This window comes from Triturus cristatus, chromosome 10, assembly GCF_964204655.1.
Source record: "Triturus cristatus chromosome 10, aTriCri1.1, whole genome shotgun sequence".
Taxonomy (NCBI): domain Eukaryota; kingdom Metazoa; phylum Chordata; class Amphibia; order Caudata; family Salamandridae; genus Triturus; species Triturus cristatus.
This window is the reverse complement of record NC_140593.1, coordinates 159,916,848-159,942,890: the sequence shown is the minus strand read 5'-3', so window position 1 is coordinate 159,942,890 and position 26,043 is coordinate 159,916,848. Positions and strand designations below refer to the sequence as shown.

Sequence of the window (26,043 nt, the reverse complement as noted above, 5' to 3'; positions counted from 1 at the left end):
ACCGCACATAGTCCTGCACACTTAGGAGAGAGAGCAATGCTAGTCAGCTTACAGAATATATGGTTCAACAAGCACCTGCGTGCAGCAGCGAAACAAAAAGTCAGAACATGTATGATCTATTGCCAATTCAATCCAGGTAAAGGCATTCCGATGGAACAAGGTGGTTTCCATCCACCTGACCATCCTTTTGAAGTCCTTCAAATGGATTATATCCAAATGGACAGATGCAGAGGTTACAAATATGTCCTAGTAGTAGTATGTTCCCTATCAAGATGGACAGAGGCCTATCCAGTCCCTGATTATACTGCTGTAACTACCGCCAGACAACTGGTGCGAGAGTTTTTCCCACGTTATGGATTACCGCGTGTCGTATATTCCGACAACGGTCAGCCTTTCTCCTCTGAACTCATGAAACAAGTGTCCCTTCTGTTAGGGTATACCTGGAAGTTCCATTGTGTACGACATCCTGAGGCAGCAGGCCTGGTAGAAAGACATAATCAGACCTTAAAGATAAAAATAGCAAAGATTTGCGCAGACAAAGGTGTGGATTGGATGGTAGCCCTGCCGGTTGCCCTCTTTTACATGCGAATGGTAGCCCATTCTAGAACAGGCTTATCTCCCTATGAAGTGGTCTTTGGTAGACCACCGAATATGTGGGGCACTCCAATGCCTAAAAAGATCACTGATGTTGATAGTAACATGCTGACAGATTACCTGGCTTCCTTGATGTCTGCACTACTCTCTTGTCGTTCGCAGGTTGCTGCCGCCTTCCCTGACAACACCCAGGTCAAAGAACATTCCCTCGCTCCTGGGGACTATGTTCTCATAAGGAACTTTGACAGAACGAGCCCTTTTGAGCCAAGGTGGAAGACGCCTAAACTGGTATTATTAACTACGAGGACCGCTGTTAAAGTCGAAGGACGGAAAGGATGGGTTCATCTTCATCATTGTAAACGCTACTTTGGGAATAACGATTCGTTTAAAAAAGACATAAAGACTTCAGACTTTGAGCCCCCTTTACTAGAGGAGACTCCCCAGCAGAAGTACAAAACCAAACTTAGATCTAACAAGTCAGAACCCGTTTCTGCAAGGAAATGCGACCCTTGACTTTATAGTGTTGAATGTCAAGCCCATACACAATTTAGGTCCATCCTCAATCACAGTCCTGCCAGTAAAAGGGAACTTGTGTGTCAGAAAAGAAGGCTCTGTACATTTGGGGCACAGCGAGTGTAACACTATACTAGTGTTCGTAGACAAAGGAAAGTCTTACTTCAGAGCATCACGACACACCTACTTTATTTGTGGCCAGACAGCCTATGTACAACTGCCCTTAGACTGGGGTGGGACGTGCTATATATCATTTCTCCTACCACCCGTTTTCTTGGCCCCATCGAACTATCATCAAAATCTCCAACTAGCACTTATCAGACACAGACGAGGGCTCGATGCCTCTGGCATCGACCAGACTGAAACAGCTTTCAACAAAGGATTCTTTTTCTTCATAGGTCCCGTCCAGAATAGTAAACTTATCCGCAGACTAACAAGGATTCTAGAAACAGTTGCTAATGAGACTGCATCAGCCCTGGTGAACTTGACCCAGGAACAGTCTGCTATGAGAATGGTCGTACTTCAGAATCGTCTTGTTCTTGACGTCATCCTAGCGGATAGGGGCGGGGCCTGTAGGGTCATCGGTTCCAGCTGTTGCGTTTTCATACCTAATAATGCACCGTCTGTATACAAAGCAATAACAAGACTCCACAAGATTGCCCAAAGCATACACCAAGACCCAGGCACGTGGACTTGGTCCAGTTGGCTCTGGGAAATGATATCAGCATGGGGATGGAAAGTGTTGACGGTCTGTGGACTAATACTACTGATGATATTCAGTTGTTGCCTATGTCTGCAGTGCGGCCCGGCCATTTGCGGCCTGTGCGCTACTGCATGTGTCCCACATCCCCATTTACAAAGCGTTGAAAATGGAAAAATAATGCTGCAAGAACAGATTGACTGTCTAATGAGAATAGATATGACATAAGGGTCCACTAGGGGACAAGGAGGGAATGAGGAAAATAAAATATCATGAGGCCTATGTGTCCCCGTGTGTTCCCCCACACTCATGTGCACATACATGTCACCTATGTATTTCCCCTCCATGGCCTGTCTATCATGATGCTTATGCTATAACGTGGCCTGCCATAATCCAGTCTCCCATGAGAGAAACGACAAATCTGCTCTGAGGCCTACACGTTTTGCATCATGTTTTCCCGCATTTCCATTATTGTGGCCCAGCTAGAGCCGAAAAGAGGCTTCAGGCCTCTGAACGCTCTGAAAGCTGTAGCTGCGTATCCTTGGCCTTGCACACTTGGGCCTCAGCCAAAGGGGCCCTGTCCGAGACAGTATTGAGCACGGTTATCTGCTTACTCCTACCGAAACCACATTCCTGCCTGGAGAAGGAGGGATAAACATGACCCATCTGCAAAGGAGAAAGCCTAGCCTTTCTGTCTCTTTTTGTGTGATTACAAAGCTCACGTCAGTGAAAGGCCCATAGCCCCCCGTGCAAGACTTCAGCAGTAAACAAAGAAATAAATGCCACATTGGCCCTTGGTGATGGGCAACCTATGTCACGAATCAGTCCCTGCTCCAGACTTTAGATACCCGATAATACAAGATGTGCTGGTCGCCCTGACACTGAAGGCCTCATTTTCAGACTCCAGACTCCCCGGTTGCATAGCAACCCTTTCACACGTCAGTTACACGTCATGCTCGAGTTGAGCACAAGTAAGGCAAAGTTCCAGTAAAGTTCCAGCTGATCACGCAACCCCCTCTAGGCATCCACCCCCCTATGACACTTACCTATTATCATCGAGTGGACGCCCACCTTCACGCCTACTTACACACCCACATGCTCTTATCTCATTCTCTCTTGCTCCGCCTGAAGCACTCTTGCTTACGTATATTATTACAAACATATATATACTGTACTCTGTGAATAAAGTTTGAGAATACCTTTTTGAGAATCCTGGTCCTGATCCCTTGTGGTGATGGAACTATTCTCCCTATAACTCGAGTTATTTGAATAAAGCCCTTTTGAACCTGATACCACGGACTCAGCCTCTTGCTTCATGCATCATTATATTGATATCTAGAAATTCTGAAACTCGTAATAATTTATTTACGACAGTTAAAATGTGCTTTATATGCACAACTGGACCATTCCCTATGGAGAAATTTAGACCTACCCCCCTCCTATAATGATGATCTTTAAATGATTATTTTCAACCTGGTATGCGCACACATAGGCACCTTGGATGACCATCTTTGAATGGATTTGAAGTTCTTTCAAAGATGGCCGCCGATGCATTTCTAAAGATTAAAAACGATTAAAAATGTCTGACGTGGTGCACTACAGACAGCAACAAGTGGAAGCAATACGCTTGTGGCAGTGTCTGGAGAGCAGCCATGCCTTTGCCGGATAAGAACTAGGTAAAACATTTAAAACAATAAGCAAACATTGTCACAACAGCCCTGGGCAATGAAGAGGAGTACTTTTTGGCAGAATTGCACACTTTATGCACACCCAGAATGCCACCACTGACACTGGAAGGAGTTAGTGGCTCAAGGTGACTGACAATTGTCCCCATGAATGATGCAACAAACCGATGGATGAAGAGGGCAGGCTGAAATCTCCTATGAGTTAACATATAATATGAATAATTTTAGTGAACTCAAAATGTCTTGGCTAATCTTAGACCTATTGGGGTAATAGGTTTCATCAAACAGTAGCTCATTAGCGAGGAAGAGAAGGAAGGAAGGAGGGCAGACAGACACCTTGGTTACGCACAGACAAGGATTGCGCGCGCACACGCCACGAACTGCGTTGCTGATTAGTCGACAGCTTTGTTTAAAAGGTCAGAACCCGTCCCCCTAAAATTAAAACCCACCTTCATAATGTTATTACAGGGGTCTAGGTCCCAGAATAAACACTCCTGGGTAGTGTGGTCCTGAAATCCCCTCCATTTCGCGTCAGTGCTTTCAAATAGTAATAAAGGGGCGCCATGCGTCACAGGGGGCTTTTATAGAGAGCATCGAGTGAGTCAGTAGTCAAACACACAGATTGTTTTAGTGTATGGGGTCATTCATTCACTGTTCCATTGAAAACACTGCAATGGCCCTTCTTTAAGACTTCCTGTGCACAGCCCACTAGCTGGGAGGGAGAGACGGTCAGGAATCCACTGCACTTCACTGTCCTCGCGCACCAGCAACAATGCTCCTCGGTGGGAGACACATTCATCCGGACAAGAGCCATGTGACGCCACTGTCCGCGCGCACCAGCAGCAAAGCTCTGTAGGAGACGCATTCATCCGGACAAGAGTCATGACGCCACTGTCCGCGCGCACCAGGAACAATGCTCCTCTGTGGGAGACACATTCATCTGATCCGGACAAGTCATGACGCCACTGTCCACGCGCACCAGCAACAATGCTTCTCGGTGGGAGACACATTCATCTGGACAAGAGTCATGACGCCACTGTCCGCGCGCACCAGGAACAATGCTCCTCTGTGGGAGACACATTCATCTGATCCGGACAAGTCATGACGCCACTGTCCACGCGCACCAGCAACAATGCTTCTCGGTGGGAGACACATTCATCTGGACAAGAGTCATGACGCCACTGTCCGCGCGCACCAGGAACAATGCTCCTCTGTGGGAGACACATTCATCTGATCCGGACAAGTCATGACGCCACTGTCCGCGCGCACCAGCAACAATGCTCCTCGGTGAAGGAGAAACACAGTCACCCCGCCAAGAGTCCAGACGCCACTGTCCACGCGCCACTTCTTATCGTCACGTCCCTGCAAGGTGGCTCTATTTTTACCCTTGTTTGTGTAAAAGAGAGAAAATGCTGATAAAGTAATCTGATTTTGTGGTTCACCTCAAACATGCTGACCAGGAGCATAGTTCAGCTTAATTGTAACACTGATGAAGTGCAAGGAAATGATACTTTGTTTTAATATGGGACTCTCTATCTATACAAACAAGTAAGATAGTAAGTCACCCTCCAAACAGCAGCAGGCATTGTAGTCGTAGTAATCTGCCTGGAATCACACGATGCTGCACGTCCAATAAACAGGGGAAACTGCCTTTACATGATCGGTTAATTGAACATCAGAATTGTGAACATAACATACTATTATGACATGGTATACAGGTCCTCCAAACTCTTTAGTGTCATTAAGGATTTAGCTCCCCTTCGGTCTACGTTATCTGCTTGTCTCCCATATTGACAACATGAGTTTTTTTTCTGTCTTTAGGGGTTTTTTCTCCTACCTGTGACATTTCTTGGAGGCAGCTGCCACGTCCATGTAGCAGTTATTTGTGTTACACACCACTGTGGCTACAGGGAGGCGTCTCCATGACCTCTTGCAAGCCAGGCAAGAAAAGAAGGTGCAACCGTTGCATCCCACTATTGACAGATCCCAAAAAGTAGACTTTTTCATAGCCAAATTAAAATCCTTAAACAAAAATGCTTTGTCCTACTACTGTGGCTAGTCTCTGTGGCAAAGTGTTACCTTCCAAAATGAAGATTTCTTGATTAATACATCATTTTAAATTGTTCGTTAGAACTTATGAAATGCTATAAGAAGAAGGGTTAGGCAACAAAATAAAGTCCCCCACGTATTTGCTAATAGTCCTCGATAAAAATGATACTTGTGAGATAAATTTGCATACAATGGGCCTGAATAAGAGGGGGTGGGGAGTGTCGGTGTTTTCAATTTAATTAGCTTTACAGAACGCTAGACTTGATAATGGACCTATGATGTGGACAGACCCCAAGACATAGGGTGCGGGAGAAGGGTATAAGTGCAAGCAGCCATGCATTTGTGTATAAAGAAAACTGTGAAAAATATTTCAGAGATGATACTACACAGTAGATGATTAGGATGTGCAACCTTTTTAGGTCTCGCCTGAGCCAGCGCGCATGAGTTGCTCTGTGAGACTTTTGTAAGGGGCTTCAAAAATCTGACCACACGCTCGTGCGTGTGTTTTGTTTTTGGTTACAGGCTATTGGGATTTGCGTGCGTCTTTCTAAGAAAGACAGCACGCAATTGGGCAAAGGCGGGTGCATGTCCAGCCTTTGCTCCGCCCACGGCCTACTGCTTGCGGTTACCCGCACGGGCGCCATGTGTTTTGAATTATCGTGCCCAGACGCGTTCCCGATACTTCAAAACACATGGCTCGCTGTGGCATGCGCGCGCACCACTCGCATGCTTGTTCCTCTAAGGCAGTGGTTCCCAAACTGTGTGCTGCGGCACCCCAGTGCGCCGTTAGTAGTAGCCAGGGACGCCGCGCACAATGTGTGAAAGATAGCCTGTGGCTGTGCTGAGGAAGCTTCTAATGTAGTTGTGGAAATGTGCGCAATTAACAAATGATGTGGTCAGCTTGAAGGCAGCAAGTGAATCTTATTTAACACCCAGCCGCCCGCAGCGCAGGGGGAGTTACAAATGCCACCTGTGGAATCTGGAATCACTTTGGCCGTAGAGCGCAAAGACGCTTACGACCTGCTTTCAAGTAGCCTACGCTTATGCACACCAGACTGTCACGCGTTATTGCTGCTCATGTTCTGCTGCTCCTCTGAGGACCCTGCATAATTTACAAAGGTTGGTTGCACATTAGAATACTACTTTCTTACTGCAAAAAAAAGGGACATGAAAAACTCGTGACCGGCCAAGCCCCAGTAATTATGCTGGCACCGATGCAGTGGCTGCCCGGCTTGCGCTTTCGGAAAGGCCTGCTTGGGGTGTAAACTGTGCCGAGTGAGAGTGAAATGGAGCCAGCAGCCCACCGCCCCTCCCAAGAGGGCAAAGTAACCACGAGGGAAGTATTGCAAAATATCATAAAACACTAAAACGGCCACATAAACGGACCTCTTCACAAACGCAGGCTCCTGCTAATGATTTCTTGTAAAATCAGCCTTTTATGACTTTCCCTGTTCTACATCTTTTTTGACAAGCTTGTAAAATTGGCAAGCGGCTTCTACAATGCGCCTCACCTCCACGATGGTCATAGAACGCATTCAGTTCTCATCTGTAGTTTACAAAAACATGTATACCTTTTTTTTTTGCAATCACCTTTCCTCATTGGCAGGAAGTTTGTCATTTATTCTCAAAGGGCAGCTTTCGACCCTGGCAGTTGCAGCTGGTTGAAAATGTGATATTTCCACTGTGTGGTTTTTATGGGGCTATTATGGCTTTGTGAATGGGCATTTGTTGCTGTGTGCAGTATCTGAAAAGGAGGGCTTGGGTGGGACATCGAAGCTGTAAGAAAAGCGCCCCCAGACTCCCATTTGTGCTGCGTCCATTGAGTCTTTGAGGTGCACGACAAAATGACCAAAGCTCCACTGAGCCACTCACTTCAAGTGGATGGGATGGGGGTGGACTTCTCCTTAGAATGTGTAAAGTTTATGTCTGAATCAGCGATAGTAAAATAAATCACGGAGATGGCTAACATATCGAAGGTTCAGAGAGAGCAGCAGGAACACAGTGATTTAACCCACATTTTGCACCATTGCCAAGCAAGGTGCTGATTCTGACTGGTTTGGGCCCACTGAACCATCTTCCTGTTTTTTGTGCCTAAACGACCATATTAATAAGTAATAAAAATAGAGTTCTGGCTGTCCGTCTCGATTCCTACTGTATCTGTCCCCTCTTGCTCATTTGCGAGAGTTACTATTCTGTTTCTAAATACTTTAGTTGATTAAATCTAATGTGTAAGATCGTGCTTCGTCTCATTGTGATAAACGATATACGTATATCAAGACGCACACGATGGGGAGCCACAGCCAACTGCCAATTAGGTCAAGGGAACCACAGGTCGAAAAAGTTTGCAAACCACAGCTCTAAGGGGATTGTATTTGTTTATCAGGAGCGAGCAGCAGTGGGCACGGTGCTTGTGTGCCTTTATCTTTGTTTTAATGGTTACTCCTCGCTGCTTGTTTGTTTTCCCCCCTCCCACCTCGTATTCGGAGCCCTCCCCCAACTCCAAGCCCTAATGAAGCTGCCGGTTTTTCACGCTGGAGAGATGATGCCGAGACCTCGCACTGCAGATCCCCCCCACCACCAGCACCCACCCGTTGCCGGCCTCTGTTTACTTCGATGGCATGTGCATATCATTAACCCTCTGCCGATACTTGCAACCCGGTGCAGTTATAGGCAAGCTGGCGCTTTAAATTTGCCCTGCACCAAGCTAGCTGACTCTCTGCGGTTTACAGACTCTGGACCTTCGATAGGTAAGATTACAGCAATTGAGTTTCAGTTTTGTGTAGGGGTAGACAAGTGCTTTAAGAGTCTGCGCAATACTTTTTACTTGCAGGTATGTGCACCTGGTGCCAAAACTTCAAACTTGCTCTGCTGTGGCCCCTGTGCGGCAAAGCTCGGTCTGCAGCACATGGTCTTTGTGTTGCAGGCTGAGCTCTACATTACCTTTCCCTTTCGTAGCATAGCTTGCTCGTTGGCAGTCTGCAACAGTATGGAGAGGCTCACTTTATGGCACGCTGCCGTGGCAGGTCTCACGCTCCGGTGCATGTGTCGCAGGACTGGCTCAGGGCCTTGTGTAGCAGGGCTTGTTCTTTGGCACTCTGGCCTTGTATGGATCTGTCTCTTTTATGCAGCCTGGTGTGGCAGGCCTCGCGCTGACCTCAGGTCGAAAGATGTAACATTTCTGGAGTACAGCGATGTAGAAGTACGTTTAGAGGTAGGTGTCTACAGGCGTTCTAATGATTACTTTGTAGTCAACTCGCGATCAATGTTAAACAAGCATTGGCATAGCCAATAGGTCTCGCCTTTGGGACCTGCTGCATAACTAAATACTTATAAGGTCCCAAAGGCGAGACCTATTGGCTATGCCAATGCTTGTTTTACAAAACCTTCGCACAGTAATGTGGAAAACTTTGCAACTTCATGCAGCAGGTGAAGGTTTCTGCTTTGACACTTTTCAGTGAAAAAAGGTACTTTTATGACAACTTATGTCGATTATTCTTTATGTAAAAGTAAAAAATTGGTCTGCATTGGATATACTTCAAGAAACCATTTTTTACGGAAAACCTCAGCAATAATGTAGGAAGCTGGCTCTCTATATAATATATCAAAAAAGTTATATTGTGTAGAGAGTCCAGGTATCCCTTATGAGTGGACAGGGCTTGCTTTAGCAATCCCAAGGGGATCTTTTTGCTGTAGTGTGATCGAGCAGCCGTAGGCTTCTCAAGGAGGAGTGTTAGACATTTGTTGCATACACACAGTCAATAAAAGATACACACACACTCACTAAGGAGATCCACACCAATATAGAAATATAACATTTATCTTTATATAATTGTTGACACCAAGAACTTTGTTCTTGGGTAAGTACTTTTTAAACAGCAGTTTTGAAGAACACGGGTAAATATATTGTCGTCAGGGCCGGAATGGGAACCCAAAGCAGCCATGGCAATTTTCTCAGACCAGCCGCTCCCCCCCCGTGGGGATGGGGGTGTTGCAGATGTGAAACACTGCTGCTTTTGTTACTGGGGGTGAATATTGCAGCACACTAACAAAACCAGCCCCCCCTTCCAGCCTCCCGGGGAAACACCCAATGCCCGCTACGGCCAGTCCGGCCCTGATTGTCTCCAATGTGGTAATGTTATTCTATGGGGAAAAGCACATATACTACATATGGGTACTTACTAGCAGCTTACAGGACCAATCCTCAGGAGTTGAGGTAAGTTTAGGGCAAGGTCCAAGGCAGCACCTACAGATCACCTTGATAGGCTCTGGGGCGTCCGTGTGCAGAGGTGATTTTCGCTGTGGAGTGCCCCATTGTTTTCCATTACAAACGGTCCTGGGATAAATAGGCTGCAAGCTGGGACTGGGTGGCCAGTCCTGTTGAACCCACAGGGGGGGCTCATTCCTTGAAATGCGTGGGCACTTAGGGACACCAATGGTCCACTTCTCCTCGGGCTGTAGGGCTCGGTACAGCGGTGTCTTTAGGCGTCTGGTCCATGCTGCAGGAGACACTTGTGGTTGAGGGAGCCTGCACAAAGAGGCTGCAGGAAGCAACTAGCAGTCCAGTTTGGGCAAACCCAAAGTGGTGTTCAACTCTGGAGGGTCTCAGGACCTCGTTGGCACCATTTGCCCATTTTGACTCAGGCTCGGGGGGCACGGGTGCAGTGGTGCTTTCTGATGTTGGGTTTTCATGGTCCAGAGCCCTCTCTTGGTTGCCTGAAGGGTGCAGGGAAGTAGCTCTGCTACTCCAGCGGCTGATTGCACCTCAAAGCGCTGGCAGTCCTCCCAAGTTTTTGAAGGCAGAGCAGATGCAAGATGAGTCATTTTTGGTGAAATTGTCGGGAACAGCAGGCAGGCCGACAGGGTTGGCTCCAAGTCAGTTGCTGCTCCTCAGTTCTTGCTCTTCGCGGCACTTTGGTGTCCTTATTCTTCTTAAGTCATCAGAATCTACTTTCCTGGTGCCAGGGGCCCCCTTGAATACTAGATTTAGGGGCATAAAGTGGAGTGAAGAGTGGTAGCCAATGGGCTACATACCCTTGAGGGTCACTACACCCCCTATATGACTAGTTCCTGGGGGAAGTGGGCATATCCCTTTCCAGAGTTCCTAATTCTGCTGTCACCAAGATGGTGGAATTTCCCTAAAAGAGGGCACATCAGGCAGCTCTCCTTAGGGATGTGACTGGCCTCCCTGCATAGCTAATTTCCTGCCTGTCCTGGTCCAAATAGGCCCAGGGCAGGGGGTTGGCATTTCCCCTGTCTGGGGAAGCCTTGGTCACATATCAGAGGTGAAAGTTGCCTTTGAAACCTTCTGCCTTGATATACTGATTACTTAGCCATCCTGCTTGTAGAAAGTGACAACACCTCCGGCTAGAGCAGGTCTTGTTTCTGGCCGCAGAGAACATAGGCTCTCACCTGCAGGGGGTCAGAAATCTGTCTGTGGTGGCAGGCTGGTCTACACCAGTCAGCCAGCACACTAGAGGCTGATAAGTTTTCAGGGGCACCTCTAAGGTGCCCTCTGTGTGCATGGATTAATAAATTCATCAGTGGAATCAGTGTGGGTTTATTAATACAAGGTGCTTGATACCAAACACCATAGATTTCAGTGAAGCCATCATGTAGCTGGGGAACTCGTTTTTAACAGTGTCCAGCACATGCACTTAAAATGGCTTCCCTGTTCATTTGTGATATCTAACAATTGACTTAGACATCACAGGAGCATATATGCTCATGCAGATATGTCCACACATGTGGAGTAGTGCACCCTGCCTTAGGGCTGTAAGGCCTGCTGTAGGGATGGCTTACCAATACTGCATGCATTGTCTGCAGGCATTGCACACAGGGATGTGTGCCACGTCGTGTTTTCACTGTATCTGCACCAAGACATGCAGACTGCAATGTCGGTTTGCATGTTGAAGCTGAGGGGTCCCTTAGGGTGGCAGAATACATGCTGCAACCTTTGGGGACTCTCTATGGCCTACGTGCCCTAGGTACCAGGGGTACCACTTACTGGAGACTTACAGGGGGTGCTAAAGGTATTGCCAATTGGGGAAACAATTGTACAGTTTAGGGAAGGAGACTTTGCACTGGGGACTGTTGCTAGCAGGAACCCAGTGCACTTCTGTCAAAATTGCACCCGATACCAGGCAAAAAGTTGGGATGACCATGTCAATAAGGGCCACTTTCTTACAAATAGGTAAACTTCAGGAGAAAAAAATCATCAGATAATCCCACTGTGCAGAGAAAAACTCTTTAAAAAATAAACTTGCAGAGAAAATGACTGCATATCTTACAGTCTACAGAACAAAATGCATTGGCAAAGATAAAGATTAAGATAAAGGTAAACTAGGGAAACTTCATTTCATGAACAGCAAAAATCATGAACTTTATAAAAAAAAAAAGTGCATACTTCTATGAGAATGAAGGCAAATCAACCGATTCCTTCCTGGAATCCTCCAATAACTGGAGGAATAAAAGCCCATAGGAGCCTTTGATCCACTTACTGCAGGATGGGAGATGAAAAGCCATGTCAGAAGTACATTTTTATCAGAATCACGGATGTTTCTTGAGTTACCCTAGCATTGGTTCCAGTGATGGCAAGGGCAGGGCAGGCACACAGCAGACAAATAGTGCAAACACCCATTACCATTAAGCAGATATGGATATAGTTGGCAATGGAACAGGTTGAGGGGTCAATAAAGAAGGAACACCATCAGTATCTCAACAGCTGGCTCCCTTTCCTCGCTGTGGAGGAGTGTAATTAGGGAGGTGGGGTAGAAAGGGTCCAATGGGCCCTCATGTAAGCGAGTAAAGTGGACCCCCAAGGCTGGGTGGTAACAGAGGTCATACTTAGAGAGCAGAGGACCTAGTGCCACTATACCTGCTGCACGTTTGATAGCTACGCCCTAAACAATCGACCCCAGTGTTGACATGGCCAGGCTGGGAACCAAAATCCCCCCATTTAAAAATGTTAAAATCTGCTCCATAGTGGAACATGGGAGAGAACGTAGAGAGCCTGATCCTCGTCATTGAACTGAGCGGGTGATCCTGCGAAAGACATTTTTAGACAAAAACCGACTTATTAGTTCGACACAATTTTTCAAATAATTTGATTAGAAGCCCATCGAGGAAATGCTAGAAGGCCAACTATGCGATCAAGCCCTGAGCTCAGAAGTTATCACACTCTTCTCACACTGTTAACAGAGTCTGAGATAATAGACAAGTTAGAAACAGAGAAGAGACCTGGTTCATCAAGACCAGAACCTGCCCGGCTTAACTCTTTCATGGGTTCGTACAACTGCTTAGGACTTACCTTGACAAAGCATGTGGGAATGAGTTCATGGTGGAAAGGAGGGGAGCGCGTATACCCTTCTGAATGAAGAGACCTACTGACGTATATGGTCGTAGAAATGTTTTTTTCTACCAGAAATGAGGAACTGATTTACATTTAATAATTTCTCAAGTGGAGCCCTTTCACTATTTAATTGCATTTTTCTCCTATATCACTTCTTCCTACAGATCCTACCACCAAAAAATGCATCATACCTGTTGGTTTTCAATGGTGTAAGTCTGAGGTTCTTAACCTTTTGACTTCTGCAGACCCCAATTAATCATTACCGGAACCCGGGGACCCCTTGAATCATTATTGGAACCCTCCCCCCCCCCCCAAATCATTATTGGAATCGGGGGACCCCCACTGAGTGATGACTGCAAGCTGACGGCTCCAAGCTAAGCATCGCCGATGATTTGAACCTCAAAACAATACACAAAAAATACAGAACAAACATTCAAACAAATACACAAATGATAACACACTTTATTCAATTCGACAACTCATAAATTAAAAAAACAAAGTTTCATTTGAATATGATGGTTGGAGCTTCTCTAAATTCAATTGAGGCCACTCATCGTCCATACTATATTCTGTTTGATGCACTGCTCCTACAAACCAATCTAAGGACACTAATTAACTTTTTAGTCTGCAATTTCAAATTCCTTCGCATTTAGAGTACATTTTAAAATGTCAATTGCACATTTCTTCATTTATATATATTTTATTAATCTGTTAATATCATTTAATTTTCCAAGTAGTCGCAGTTTCAATGCCTTCATGTCTTGCAGTGTAATTTACGTCCCCTTGCTCATTTCATGATGGTGACTTTCTGCACGCCAAAGTTTTTTGACCGACTAAGCATGCTGGGACTTGTAGGCCAACACTGGGGAAAGTAAAACTAAAAACCCAGGAATACTTATAGCTGCTGAAACACAACTCAAGACTGGATGTAAGACACCCTGATGTCACGGAGCCACCTGACAACTACAACACTGAAATGGAGTGAAAAGAGAAACCGAACCGATTATGGAAATGAGGACCATATAGGACAAGGTGCTTGTTAAATGATCTGTGACTTAGTATATTTATATATAATAATAAATAATAAAAGGCATTTGTAGAGCGGCGCAGCTACCCCAAATGGGGTGTCCTGGCGCTATAACAGACAGTGAACACATATTTAGTTTGTATGTAGAGGTAAACCCGCAGCACTAACCAAACTGGAAAGTCACAGAGCTCTGATCTGCACCTTAGTCCAAAGATTTCAGACTTAAAATTGCTTACAATCAGGCAGGTAAGACCTAGGCTCCCATGTTACAAGGTGGCAGTGTTACTTAAAGAGGTGTTTCTTCAGTTTCTTTCTGACTAGCAGGAGGATTAGCATGTTTGGCATACATGAGCATGTGTAAAATGTGTCATTTGCATGTTGCTATCCATGTCACTGCCTTAAGGAGGTGTGAACGCGGTCTTGTTGTGCAATTTGAAATAATGTCTGCTTACCCTTTCCGCATGTAAGTTTTGGACTCCAGCTATAAACAGTTTATTGAAATCCAAACAATCAGTACTAAACAAGACCTCTGTTTACATTCTGGATTAAGATCCAGATGTTGACTAGTCTCACGAATCTATAAAAAGAAGGGGGCAAGCTTTGATTCCCAAAGCTTGAAGAGAAAAACTCAGACATCTGCCCCATAGGGCCACTCCAACCTTTGGAGCAGATGTCAGGGTTTTCTTGTATTCACAAAGGATCCTCCTCAAAGATGCATTGGTAAGATCAAAGCGTTTGACCGTGGCAAGCGGGTGCGGCAGTTCATTTAGTAAACTATTTTATTGCATGCGCTTGCCACATAATAAAAAGAAGGAATAAGAAAGCATACTCCTGCCTAAATGTGTCAGTCATGTGCTTGCAATAAAAATGGTAAAATAGGTAGACGGGCGGAGCAACGCCACAACTGTAATGGTGGCTCCTAAGTGCGGCTCCTGAGCCTACCACCCTTTATGGCCGCCAGCCAACATGATCCTGCAATGACAGTAACTTTGGACATATGGGGTACCCATAGCACACTTTGAAAAACATGGGGTCAACTCCTGAGGAACACCAGATTTCACTGGCTTGGCACACCATGAAGGGATTTGAATATCTAATGAGTGCCCTTTCAGTGCCTTTCACATTTTAGTAAATTATATGTGAAAATTGTGCTTTAAAATACACCATTTCACCCCATTCTTTTCAAACGTTTTTCAGGGGGAGAAACCCACTAGGAGAGGTCCTGCTTGCTTTCATCGATCGATCAGTATTCAGGGCAAGAATTATGCACCAGACCTGTCAAAGTTTGAGTCCGCACTATAATATTGGTGGCATCTAAAATAGACATTTGTCAGTGTGATGTTGTTATATTAATCATGCAGTTATTATGGAACTTCAACTATGTCAAATATTGTGATGTTAAGATCATCCTGAAAAAAATCAGAGTCAAAGGTCATATGATGTCACTTCCTGTGATATCATTAAGGTCAAAGGGTATGTGAAGTAACTTCTGCTACCCCAGGCGTGGTGAAAAGACACTCATGTGCGCCACACTCACCCTTGGCTTCAATTCGCAAATTGAAGTTTTTTCTATTTAACAGCCTCATACAGAGTGAATTTTGTGAGACATATTTTATGATTGGTAGCTTTTGGTAATAAACTGATAGAGTGACAATGTATTTTCGTTTACTGAAGTTATTAGCTCACTGTTATGACAAAGCATTAGCAACCTACAGTGATACAAGTGAAACATTGCCACCTAGTGGTTATAAAGAAATGAAAACACAGGCGTCCTAAACATTACAATTGTGTGCTATTCAGGGCTCGAGTCGGGGTACCACGCGGGTGGACGGCGTCCCCCCACTTATTTTACCAGGTTTTTCCGGGTGGACGCCGTCCCCCCTGCCTAAAAGCTGGACAGCATTGTGTGAGCAGAGAGCCCGGGTGGGAGGGAAGTTTCCCGTAAATTACCAAAGATATGCTAATATTTGTAATTGGAGACTTTAAGAGGCACCGGTGGTGTGTGCAGGCTGGAGTGAGTGGGAGGCGGAGCGAGCAGGCGTTGGCGGTTAACGCTTGGAATGTGTGTCCTTCTGTATCTTGTGCACTTTTGAGCACTTCGTTGTGCAACTGGGGCACCCCCTCGGGGGAGTGGGGGGGGAGGGGGGGTTGCAAAGGACATCGAGGAACAGACCAGGGGTAGCAGTGCTGTGAAATGCCCCGTCATCTAAAGGCATATGAATACTCATGAGATTCCTGTTGTGACGTCACTTCCGGTGACAGCGTCCCCCCACTTCTTTTCATGAGATTCCTGTTGTGACGTCACTTCCGGTGACAGCGTCCCCCCACTTCTTTTTTTAGGACTTGTGCCCTGGTGCTATTCACAAACTACGATCTAGTAGTAGGTTTTCTACTGTGAAGACTCCGCAGTCGGAGAGGAGAACTCCTCACACAAAAAGATAGGACAGGCCTATCTTTTTCAGTGTAGAGTAGAGTAATTCACCCTGACTGCAGAGTCTCCGCAGTCATAAACTTACTATTAACTCGTAGTTTGTGAGTAGGAAAAAACATAGGGCACAAAAGTGAAAGTTTAGCTTTGTGAACCAGTCCCTTAGTTTCTGTCTGTGAATGACCACCACTCACGGCACTGCACCTATCAGATCGTTTCAGTTTTAAAACAATAAAACATTAAAATATATCCGGATTAAAAGATAGTGTCAGGGCAAATGTTCACAACTGCAACTTGGACGTGCTGCCCCGCCTTTAGTATTAATCCCATACAGAACTATTCATGAACTGCATTTTGTAAGGTAAGTGGTGCTACAAATAGACCTACTAACATACCACAAATGCTTTTCCTTCACCTATGTGCTGAGGTCTACGCGTCCGCCTTTCCTGTCCTTTTATGTGCAAAAAACTTTGTCTCGACTCCGAGGATCTCCGCAACCCATGAGTATATGCTTCATTGCGAGGGACAGAGGGAAGTGGCTAGAAAATGGGGAATAATTATGATTAAACAGGAGGGGGTTTGGGAAGAGTAAGGCGATGTTAAGCGAGGGCCAAGAAGGAGTTTAGGGAGGGTCATGCACAGGGCCGGACTGGCTACTGGGCGCTTTGGCCGGCTGCCAAGCTGGGGCTCGATCTTTTTACTTCCGTGGGGGCTGATTTATGTTGATGGGGACCTGCATTTGCTTCTAAGTAAAGAAAGCAAAACAAATGGTTTTAAAGCATACTTTAACCGCTTTGGTGCTCATGACGAGCTCATGAGGCACAGTGGAGCTGTGCTCATGACGAGCTGGGCTCGTCATAACCGTCCCCGCCAAGTGTGCAAACATTAAATATGATTGTAAAGTCACTTCTAGTTGTAACTTCACAGAAGTATATCACATTTGTACTGACTCCACATCCTGTTTCAGTGGGGTGCAGACCTGTGAGTAGCAGTTTTAAATAACTTTACACACATAAATGGTGAATATCTAAAAGTAGCAAAGTTACTCAAAAGAGCAACAGTGAACTGACAGTCCAGATCCTCACCGAACCAAAACACAAGCAAACTAGGACTAGTTTTGCCCTGATAAGAGCTCATCAGCCAGGTATAGCTTGGTTCCAGTGACACAGTGAGCACGGGGCCAAAGTCTGGCTATACCCATGTCATTTAGGACGTTACATCAATCACACAAAGGGTGATGGGAGGAAGGCCAACATCATACATCCATATTCACACCATCATACACCCATACAAAAAAACATCATATGCCAACACATCAACCACCCTAAGTTCACACAATTACCGTAATAAGCAAAGACATCCACCATCATACATCAAATTTCCCACTATCATAAATCCACAAAGCCAGCAATGAAATGTCTTAAATAGCTTATGTTGAAAAGAGGTTAAGGATTAAAATATGCTAACAGGGATTCACTATTAAAACTAAGAAGTCACAAAATTCACAAATTAAGGTATTACCTTCACCTTGAATCACAACCCCGCTCTACTAAGTCAACCTTGACTCATACCCCCGGTCTACGGTCTTTCTAATGCCTTTTCTCTGCTCTCAATTATCTGATTTTTTTAGAAGATCTGTAATATTGTGGAGTCATTGGGCGGTTTGGGCTCAGAAACCATAACCCATGTTTCGGGACATGAGGTTGTTACTGAGATTAATAAGAAACCATTTAATTGGTCAGACAACAACAATACAGCATCTAGTGGAACAGAAGTCCATTTCCTGACAGTTCCAACCCCCCGCCGGGATATTTGCTGCTGGAGTATTCCTTTTCCCCCCTAGAAGATTCAATTCACGCCCTTAGAGCCAGTAAATCGGGTTCTCCCATTGATCCTTGCCCTCCTCAGATTTTAGCTACTAATGCAGAGGCCATCAATCTGGCTCTAAATTTATTATTACATTAATCTCTAGGACAGGCTATTGTTCCAATGTGCTGGAAGAGGGCTAAAGTGATACCGCTGTTGGTTGAAGAATCCATAATCTGATAAACCCATCTTGGACAATTATATGCCGGTCTCTTTGCTGCCGGCTTTTCCAAAAATGTATACGAAACTGGTTAGTTCTCAGCTCTCCAGCTAACTGGTGGCCGATCAGCTGCTTCATCATTCACAATCAGGTTTTCGCCCAGGTTTCAGCACAGAATCGGCTTTACTTGAATTCTCTGATGTTATGAAACTTGCAGTGGATAGTGGAAAGAAGGTGGCCCTATTGCTGCTGGACCTTCCGGCGGAATTTCATACTGTATCCCACCCTATCCTGCTGCAATGTTTGCAGAATATCGTGATAGGTGGGACCGCTTTGCTGTGGCTGCATTCTTTCCTTCCGGATAGATCTCAATCGGTGTGGATGCCACAGTTTGCTTCTGAGCCCAAGCCCCTTGAAGTATGGAGTCCCCCAGGGCTCGGCGCTAAGTCTGATATTCTTTAAAATCTATCTTGCTCCACTGGCAGTTTTGTTGGAGTCTTTTGGGGTGCAGATTATTTCCTACGCCGATGACATGCAGTTAATGTTAACATGGGAGGGCAATGTTTCAACTTCCCAGGTTAAATTCAAATCATGCCCTTCTGGAGTGTTTAATTAGATGTCTCAAAACAATCTCCAATGTAACACTAGCAAGATGGAGGTGTTGTTTTTTGGTTCTCTCCCTCCAAAGTGGGGTGGTGAGATCTGGCCCAACTCACCCCCCTCTCCTTCGACTCAATCCACTGTAGTGCAAAATCTAGGAGTAAAATTTGATAATAATTTCACCTTCAAATCAAGTTGAAAGCATGGTTCGGACATTTTTTGGCCTCCGCAGGATGTTGAGGAAGTTTCTGTATATGCTCCCGCTTCCTGTCAAATGTTGCGGATCCATTCTTTGATAACGTGCCGGTTGGGTTATGTGAATGCTCTTTACTGGGGTCTCCCGGAATACTCGTGAAAAAGATTGCAGGGGGTGCAGAACGCTGCTGCTTAGCTTTTGCTCAAGATCCGCATTGGCTGCCAGTCAAGGCAAGAGTGAAATTTAAGGGACTGAACTTAGTCCAAAGAGTTTTTTATGGACTGGGCCCTACTGCGCTCCCAGCCTCCAAGAACATTGCGTTTTATGGTGGCTGTACTGACAGTAGTGGCCAAGACAAAGAAGAAAAGATGGTGTGAGTCGTCCTCTTCTGTTATGGCTACCAGAGGCTGGAATTCCTTGCTCTTGTCTCTTAGAGCCATTTAGGATCCAGAGTCTTTTAGATGTCAGTTGAAGATTTGGCTTTTTAATGTAGTGTTTAACTCTCACTTGTAGATCCTTTTGCCTTATTGACCTTTTAGCGCCGGGACTCTCCTTCGAGTAGCTGTGCACTTTACAAATGTTTTTGATTTGATTTTCAATACAAAAATGAACACATTCGAAAATATAAAATCTACATCCTAGCCCAACACACCGCCCATAATATTCTAACCTATCCATCGTCATAGTTTTCTACACCCACTATATGGCCACCCATCCAATATTATATATGATCACACAATCACCTTTATATGTCTGCACAGCCACTAGCATGTCTCCACACACCACCTTCAGATAACCAAACAACCAGGTTAACACACCCACACCCAAAAATGTACATCCATATACCCATTAACAAATGCCCACATTGCCGCCATCACAAGCCAACACATCTACCATCATACATCCAAACACTCATCATCCTACATGCACACACCAAACATCATACATCTGTACAGTCCCCATGATATGTAAAATGGAAGAAGGGTAACAGAGTTTAGGTGCCTGGTGCAATAAACAGCCTCCTAACTTGGAATTAACAATTAAACACATACACAAGACTTTCTGATGGAAGATTGTCCAGTCTATAAGATATTAACGGATCAAATAAATAATATTGAGTGAATGAACTTTAATTTACTACAGACCTAATAGCTAATTACCTTCAATACTAGAGAACTTAACATGATATGGAAACATGCCAACCACCATGTACTCACACCGTTTACCAGTGATCTGCAATTTCACTCCAAGAGGTTAGTCATAGCACCATACACCCATTCACAAACTTTTACACAGCGTAGTAACAGTGGTGGAAGATATTGCTGACGTATGGCGATGTTGAGACACAAGGTTGAGGGAGCACCTCAGTCTGTTAATGCAATATACATATATAGCACATCTGGGGCAAGACAAGCAAATCTTCAATTGTGGTCAATCATTTGAGCCAGTAGCAACTTCTCAGTGTTTACTTACACCATTTATTCTTGTAGAATTCAGTATACAGACTATAGAGAGATAATGACTGCTATTAAGAGCAGTTGGAAATATACCCTAGATTGCCAAATCCCATATATTTCATGGGGTAGAATTGGAAATAGCCAAAATAAAGATTTTAAGGAGCTTCATACTTACTCTACACAGTTAAAAACATTACATTGCTGGTATTGGTCGCCAGCCAGACTTAGAAAGATGTCTTAATGAGGATGTAAAACATTGTATGTGTCCAGCAAACAATCGTGACTTGCTGTATATACTTTGGTGTTGTCCAGCCCTGTAGCCCTATTCTGCTCAAATCTGGGGGCTCTTTGACACATATGTGGCTAAGAAATTTCCTAAGAATGCAATGGTGGGTGGCACTTTTACACGATTTCTCAAGAGTGAAAAGTGCATTTACAATGACCTCTTCAGATGGCAAACCTCTTCTAAAGTGATAGCTAAACAGGTATATTGAGTAAACCAGGGGTGTCGAACACAGGCGTAGAACTGACTCCATGCCAGATTTTCATACTATCCACAAGATACATTTACATTCTAAGAACCAAAATGGACAATTATGTAGATAGTGGTTATCCTGAAAAGGTGGCATGGATCTAGTCCTTCTGGACTGACGTTCGACACGCATGGCATTAATAAAAGTGAACCTCCATCCCCACACATGCTAACTAGATGAATTATATAGTAACAATGGAAAGCTATGAGGGATTCATTTTAAAGATCAAATGATGTCATTTTGAAAGCAGCTCTGAGCTCTAGCCAACGATCTATACATGCTAAGAACATGGGTGCTCATAAAGATGAAAAAAGAATTGTTTTCAAAATGTCTGATACATATTGGGTTGGGAATTTGAGTTATGTACTAAATATTAATCAACATACTTTCAATCCCAACTATACTACACAAATTTGACCAATGTAAAACTATCTGCCATGTTTTATTTTTCAATTGCATTGTTTGCAGCCTTGTGATCTTTTCCTGGATTACAACAAGAACAACACATTTCAACAAGTAAGTTGTGAACAATAATAATAAATAATAATAATAATTACAATTTTACATGAGCAAATCAGATGATTCTTTTACACCATATTGATATTTAAAAAATAACAAAAAATATATTTCAAGCATGGGGGGGAGGGCATGAAGGGAGGTGATCATAAAAAAGATAATTGAGATACAAAGTTAAAGAGATGAGAGAGCGAAAACAATGGACCAAAATGTGAACAGAGTAGAGCGGTTGCCCTTGAAAAAAGATATTTGGGAAAGGAGGTGTATGGGGAAAGGATAAAAAACATCGAGCTAGTACAAAGAACTGAGATAGAGAGCATCAGATAGAAGTAGTATAGGAAGAGGGCAGATGAAAAGTATAAAAAGAACATTTGTAAAGCCATATATTATAAGGAATAAAATACTCTCAACTGCTTATAAAAAGGATGTTGCAAATCACACTGGAAGTTCTGCAACTTTATAAAGGGACAACGCCTGCAGGATTGTGCACTCTAAAGTCAGTGGACATTATCCAGTCCAGCTGGCAGCCTTCGCCCCTTTATGAAAAATCTTTTAGGATAGAAATCAACAATAAACTGCTAGCAAAGAAATCTAACCTCTGGCGGCTTTGCTTGTTGTCTGTTCCAGTCTGAGACATCAATAAAACTGATCTGAATAAGAAAAAGAAATGCTGATGAACAAATATTCTTTGTTACTTAGTAACGCCGAAAGAAAAATATGCATACCTATTATTATGTACTCACTATTTAATGCGTGTGCAGTTTATTTCATTTAATTTGTTACATACAAAACATAGAGAAGTGTAATATTATAAACCCTACTTTATACAGATGAGCTGTAGGACCAAATAAATTAGAACTAGTATGTAATGACTATTAAATAGATGTTTTACTCTTTTCTGCTTATCGTATCATTGTTATTCCATATTTCCAAAATTATGCATCAATAAATGTACTCACTTCAATGTGGTGTTTAATGCTATAATACGTCTTAGGTAATACATACTCACCTAAAAACATTAGGGGCATATCAGCAAGGAACGGCGATGAATAACGCAAAGCGCGCTTAGCACTTTGTTATTCATCGCCGTCTATCTCTGGAATTTATCGCCCTGTTAGCGCGTTATCAACAACGCGTTGCTCCAGAGCGATAAAAATTCCAGAGATAGCGGGTGAAATCGGCGTTTTGCAGGGAACATCGCTGGTTTTCCAGCGATGTTCCCTGCAAAAAGGCGCTAACCTTGCTGATACGACCCTGTGGTCGTAGCAGCATAATCCACACCCTATGTTAGGGATGGGTAAGTCAGGATTTTAGCAGACGTTAGGTTTTGGAGAAAACAGCGGTTTTCTCCAAAAACTAACGTCTGCTAAAATGTGCACATCAGCGATATTTGCAAGGCTGTACTGCCCAGTGACGCCCACTTTGCATCTCATTTGAGATGCAAAGGGAGGCGTCGGGAAAAAGGGTGCTAACATGCGATTATGCATGTTAACACCCTCTTGTAAATAGGGCAATAGTTTTATCTCCCCTTTTTTGGCTTTTAAAGCCAAAAAAGCTGAGATAAAGCCCTTGGTAATATGCCTCATTAGTATTGTAGGGCAAACTTCATGTAAGCTTCATTAGGAAACCTCAGCACTCTTCAATAACAAAGCCGTCAATCTGCACAGCTATTGGCCAGCACTCATAAATGAAAGCCATATTTGAAAACCACTGAAAAGGAGACTTAGGTCCTAATTTATATGTTAGTGGAGAGGAAACTCCGCTGCAATGGCCCCCGCCAACATAGTGGTTCGCTGGCCCGAGTTAGGTATGGGCAGACTTATAGTTTGGCTACGGCAGTGACTACTCCATCACCGCCATTGCTAAACTTCTCTGACGGCCCGACGGATTAAGGGCTGTTGGATATTTGGCTAAAAGGTTGGATAATTGGCATAATGTCTATGCGTCCAATTGGGATAGGCAGACCTACAGTTGTTTTTTTACTGTCCATTACCACCAGGGAAGCCCTGGAAGTGAGGGACAGTAAAAAGAAATAATGCCTCCCCTCGCCAGGGGAGATGACTCCAATAGAGAGGCGGGCATTATCTTTTCTGAAAATAAAAAAATGAAAACTGTTTGATGCAGGGCTCCGTCATTTTGACGGAGTCCTGCACCGCACAGCAAAATGCATTGATAAGAACCTCCGTGGCGGCGGTTCCTGCCAATGCTTTATAACAGACCGCCAGCTTGGCGGTCAGTTATAAATCTGGCAGTAGGGACCTACACCAAGGCAATAGAGGAGTTTACTCTGTCACCCTGGTGAGACAAGGGCCTGAACTCCAATAACAATTTCCTCTATTTTAATATAGCCTTATAGCCCACCGTAGCGGGCTATACCGGCTATTAAAGGCCCGCTGCAGCGTTAAAGGCCCGAGCCGAAGGCGAGGGACTTTAACAAAAGCAGCGGGACTTTAATAGCGGTATAGCCCTGCTACGAAGGGTTATAAGGCTATTAGAACATTCTGCCACTAGTGGGCTGAATGTTCTAACAAAACAAAGCCTTCAGGGAGCGCGAGGGGATTGAAATCCCCTCAGGCTCCCTGAAGTCTTTGTTCACAGCCAGAGCTGTGAACAAAGACACATTGGAATGTTGGTGCTCCGGGCTTATACCAGCAATTATAAGCCCGGAGCACTCCATTGTTTTCAATGGAGCTACCAACATTACAATGTTCTAATAATGAATATAGACGAAAACCACTGATTTGCAAAAATCATTAAAATCAGAAAACTGGAAGTCTTAATTACATTATGCATATTCTTTCCTTAGAGCTGCTGCTGCAGAATTTTACAGTTCTGCAGATCGTTTTCACATGTGCCCCTCTTCATTCGGTCTTACTACATAGTTACCTCTTAAACCCCTCCTTTCTTGTCCCAACATGCTCTTTGGCGCAACCTTCAGGCAAAAAATGCATTAAACATAACATGTTAGGTTCTTCCCTCTCCTGTATCCCCTCCACCCACTCTCATGTCCATTTATTCTCTTTCATGTTCCACCTCTCCTTTCTCTTTCCTCTTCATCACCCAAGTGTAGTGCAGGTTCTATACCAGCAACCAACTTGATCTGACATCGTGCTTCTGTCTCCTCATACATCCCACCCTCTGTCCATGGCCTTGCCCTCTTCTGTTCCTTTCCAGCACTTTGAAGTGGCTGTACAGGCCAACAACCTGATATGTTAACTGTCTCAAGAACCTATCATTTCAAAGATAAGCTCCTGATTTCAGACAGAAAATATGGTTTTTACTATAATTGATTCTAAAGTTCCACACTTAAACTTTGCTTGGATGGTGTTTGAGATTTCCAGTTAACATGTATTTAGAAGTGTAAATGGGTCTTCATAAAATTTTAAATAATCGGATTAAAACTCACTCCGGGTAGAACTCTAGAATATGGAAACAGTGATTTGTTAGTGGTAACTCAGTGGAATTGGCATGTGTTGTGAAAATGTTAAAGATCCAGGGTCGCCAAAATAGCAGGACAGGGTCACAGATATGTATTAGAACACTGGAAAGTTGGGAGTTCCATTGAAGACAATGAAGTGGTCCCCGGTCAAAGATGGCTGATAAAGTTCTCCTGCTGCAGTATTCCAATGCTTCTCTTTATGTCTCTACCTTTTTAATTTAGAACATTCTACTCCCAAATGGTGTAAGTTTCCACCAGAGGCTATATATTGTTATTCCTTTACATTAAATATGCGTCTCCTTGGAGATATAAATAGGTCAACTCACCCACTTTGGGACATGCTTCATTATTGGTGCAATCCACGCCGAGGGAGGTGGAATAGCACCTCAGCAGACTGAACCACTGTTAAGAATACATATGCACTGGATAGAGACAAGAATCTAGAAGTGATATTTAAAAATATCTCAAGATACAACCCTAAGGTTTTTCATTTCATAGGTCGGGTACCCTAGGTATGGTTAAAATATAATTCATGTGTGGATATCTGATGATGTACAATTCGTCATCTCTCCACTCCCATATAGCAAACATATTTCGGCCTCAACCTTGTCCATTCAGGTCAAAATGTCCTTCGTCAGCGCTTATTTCTATATGTGAACTATCCCTGTCCCTCAGTACATACTTATAAATGAGGCCTAAGGCTCTCATATCTGATAATCCTCCAAGGGGCCAAAACCCTATCTTTGAGATGTTATATGTGCCCTAGTTGTGACTAGCATATGGCCATTTCTGAACTGGGGTGGCGTGGTGAGCAAAATAACAATGGATTAAACCAAGATCTGTGACTGGGGGTGAATGTTTTGCCAATGCCCAACATTCCGTCCATCATCTTGTGCGTTTTGCTAGTTGTGACTAGAAGGCACCTCCTTGCA

General features: G+C 44.2%; 1 protein-coding gene across 1 annotated transcript in view; it reads right to left on the bottom strand.

Annotated features, from left to right (window-relative positions):
• The window catches only part of LOC146789139 (uncharacterized), a 512,431-nt gene that overhangs the window by 236,892 nt on the left and 249,496 nt on the right, over window positions 1–26,043 (bottom strand). Inside the window, exon 3 of the mRNA XM_085630715.1 lies at window positions 22,269–22,322. Coding sequence (XP_085486841.1) covers window positions 22,269–22,322 — 54 coding nt within the window. The remainder of the gene's footprint in view (window positions 1–22,268; window positions 22,323–26,043) is intronic.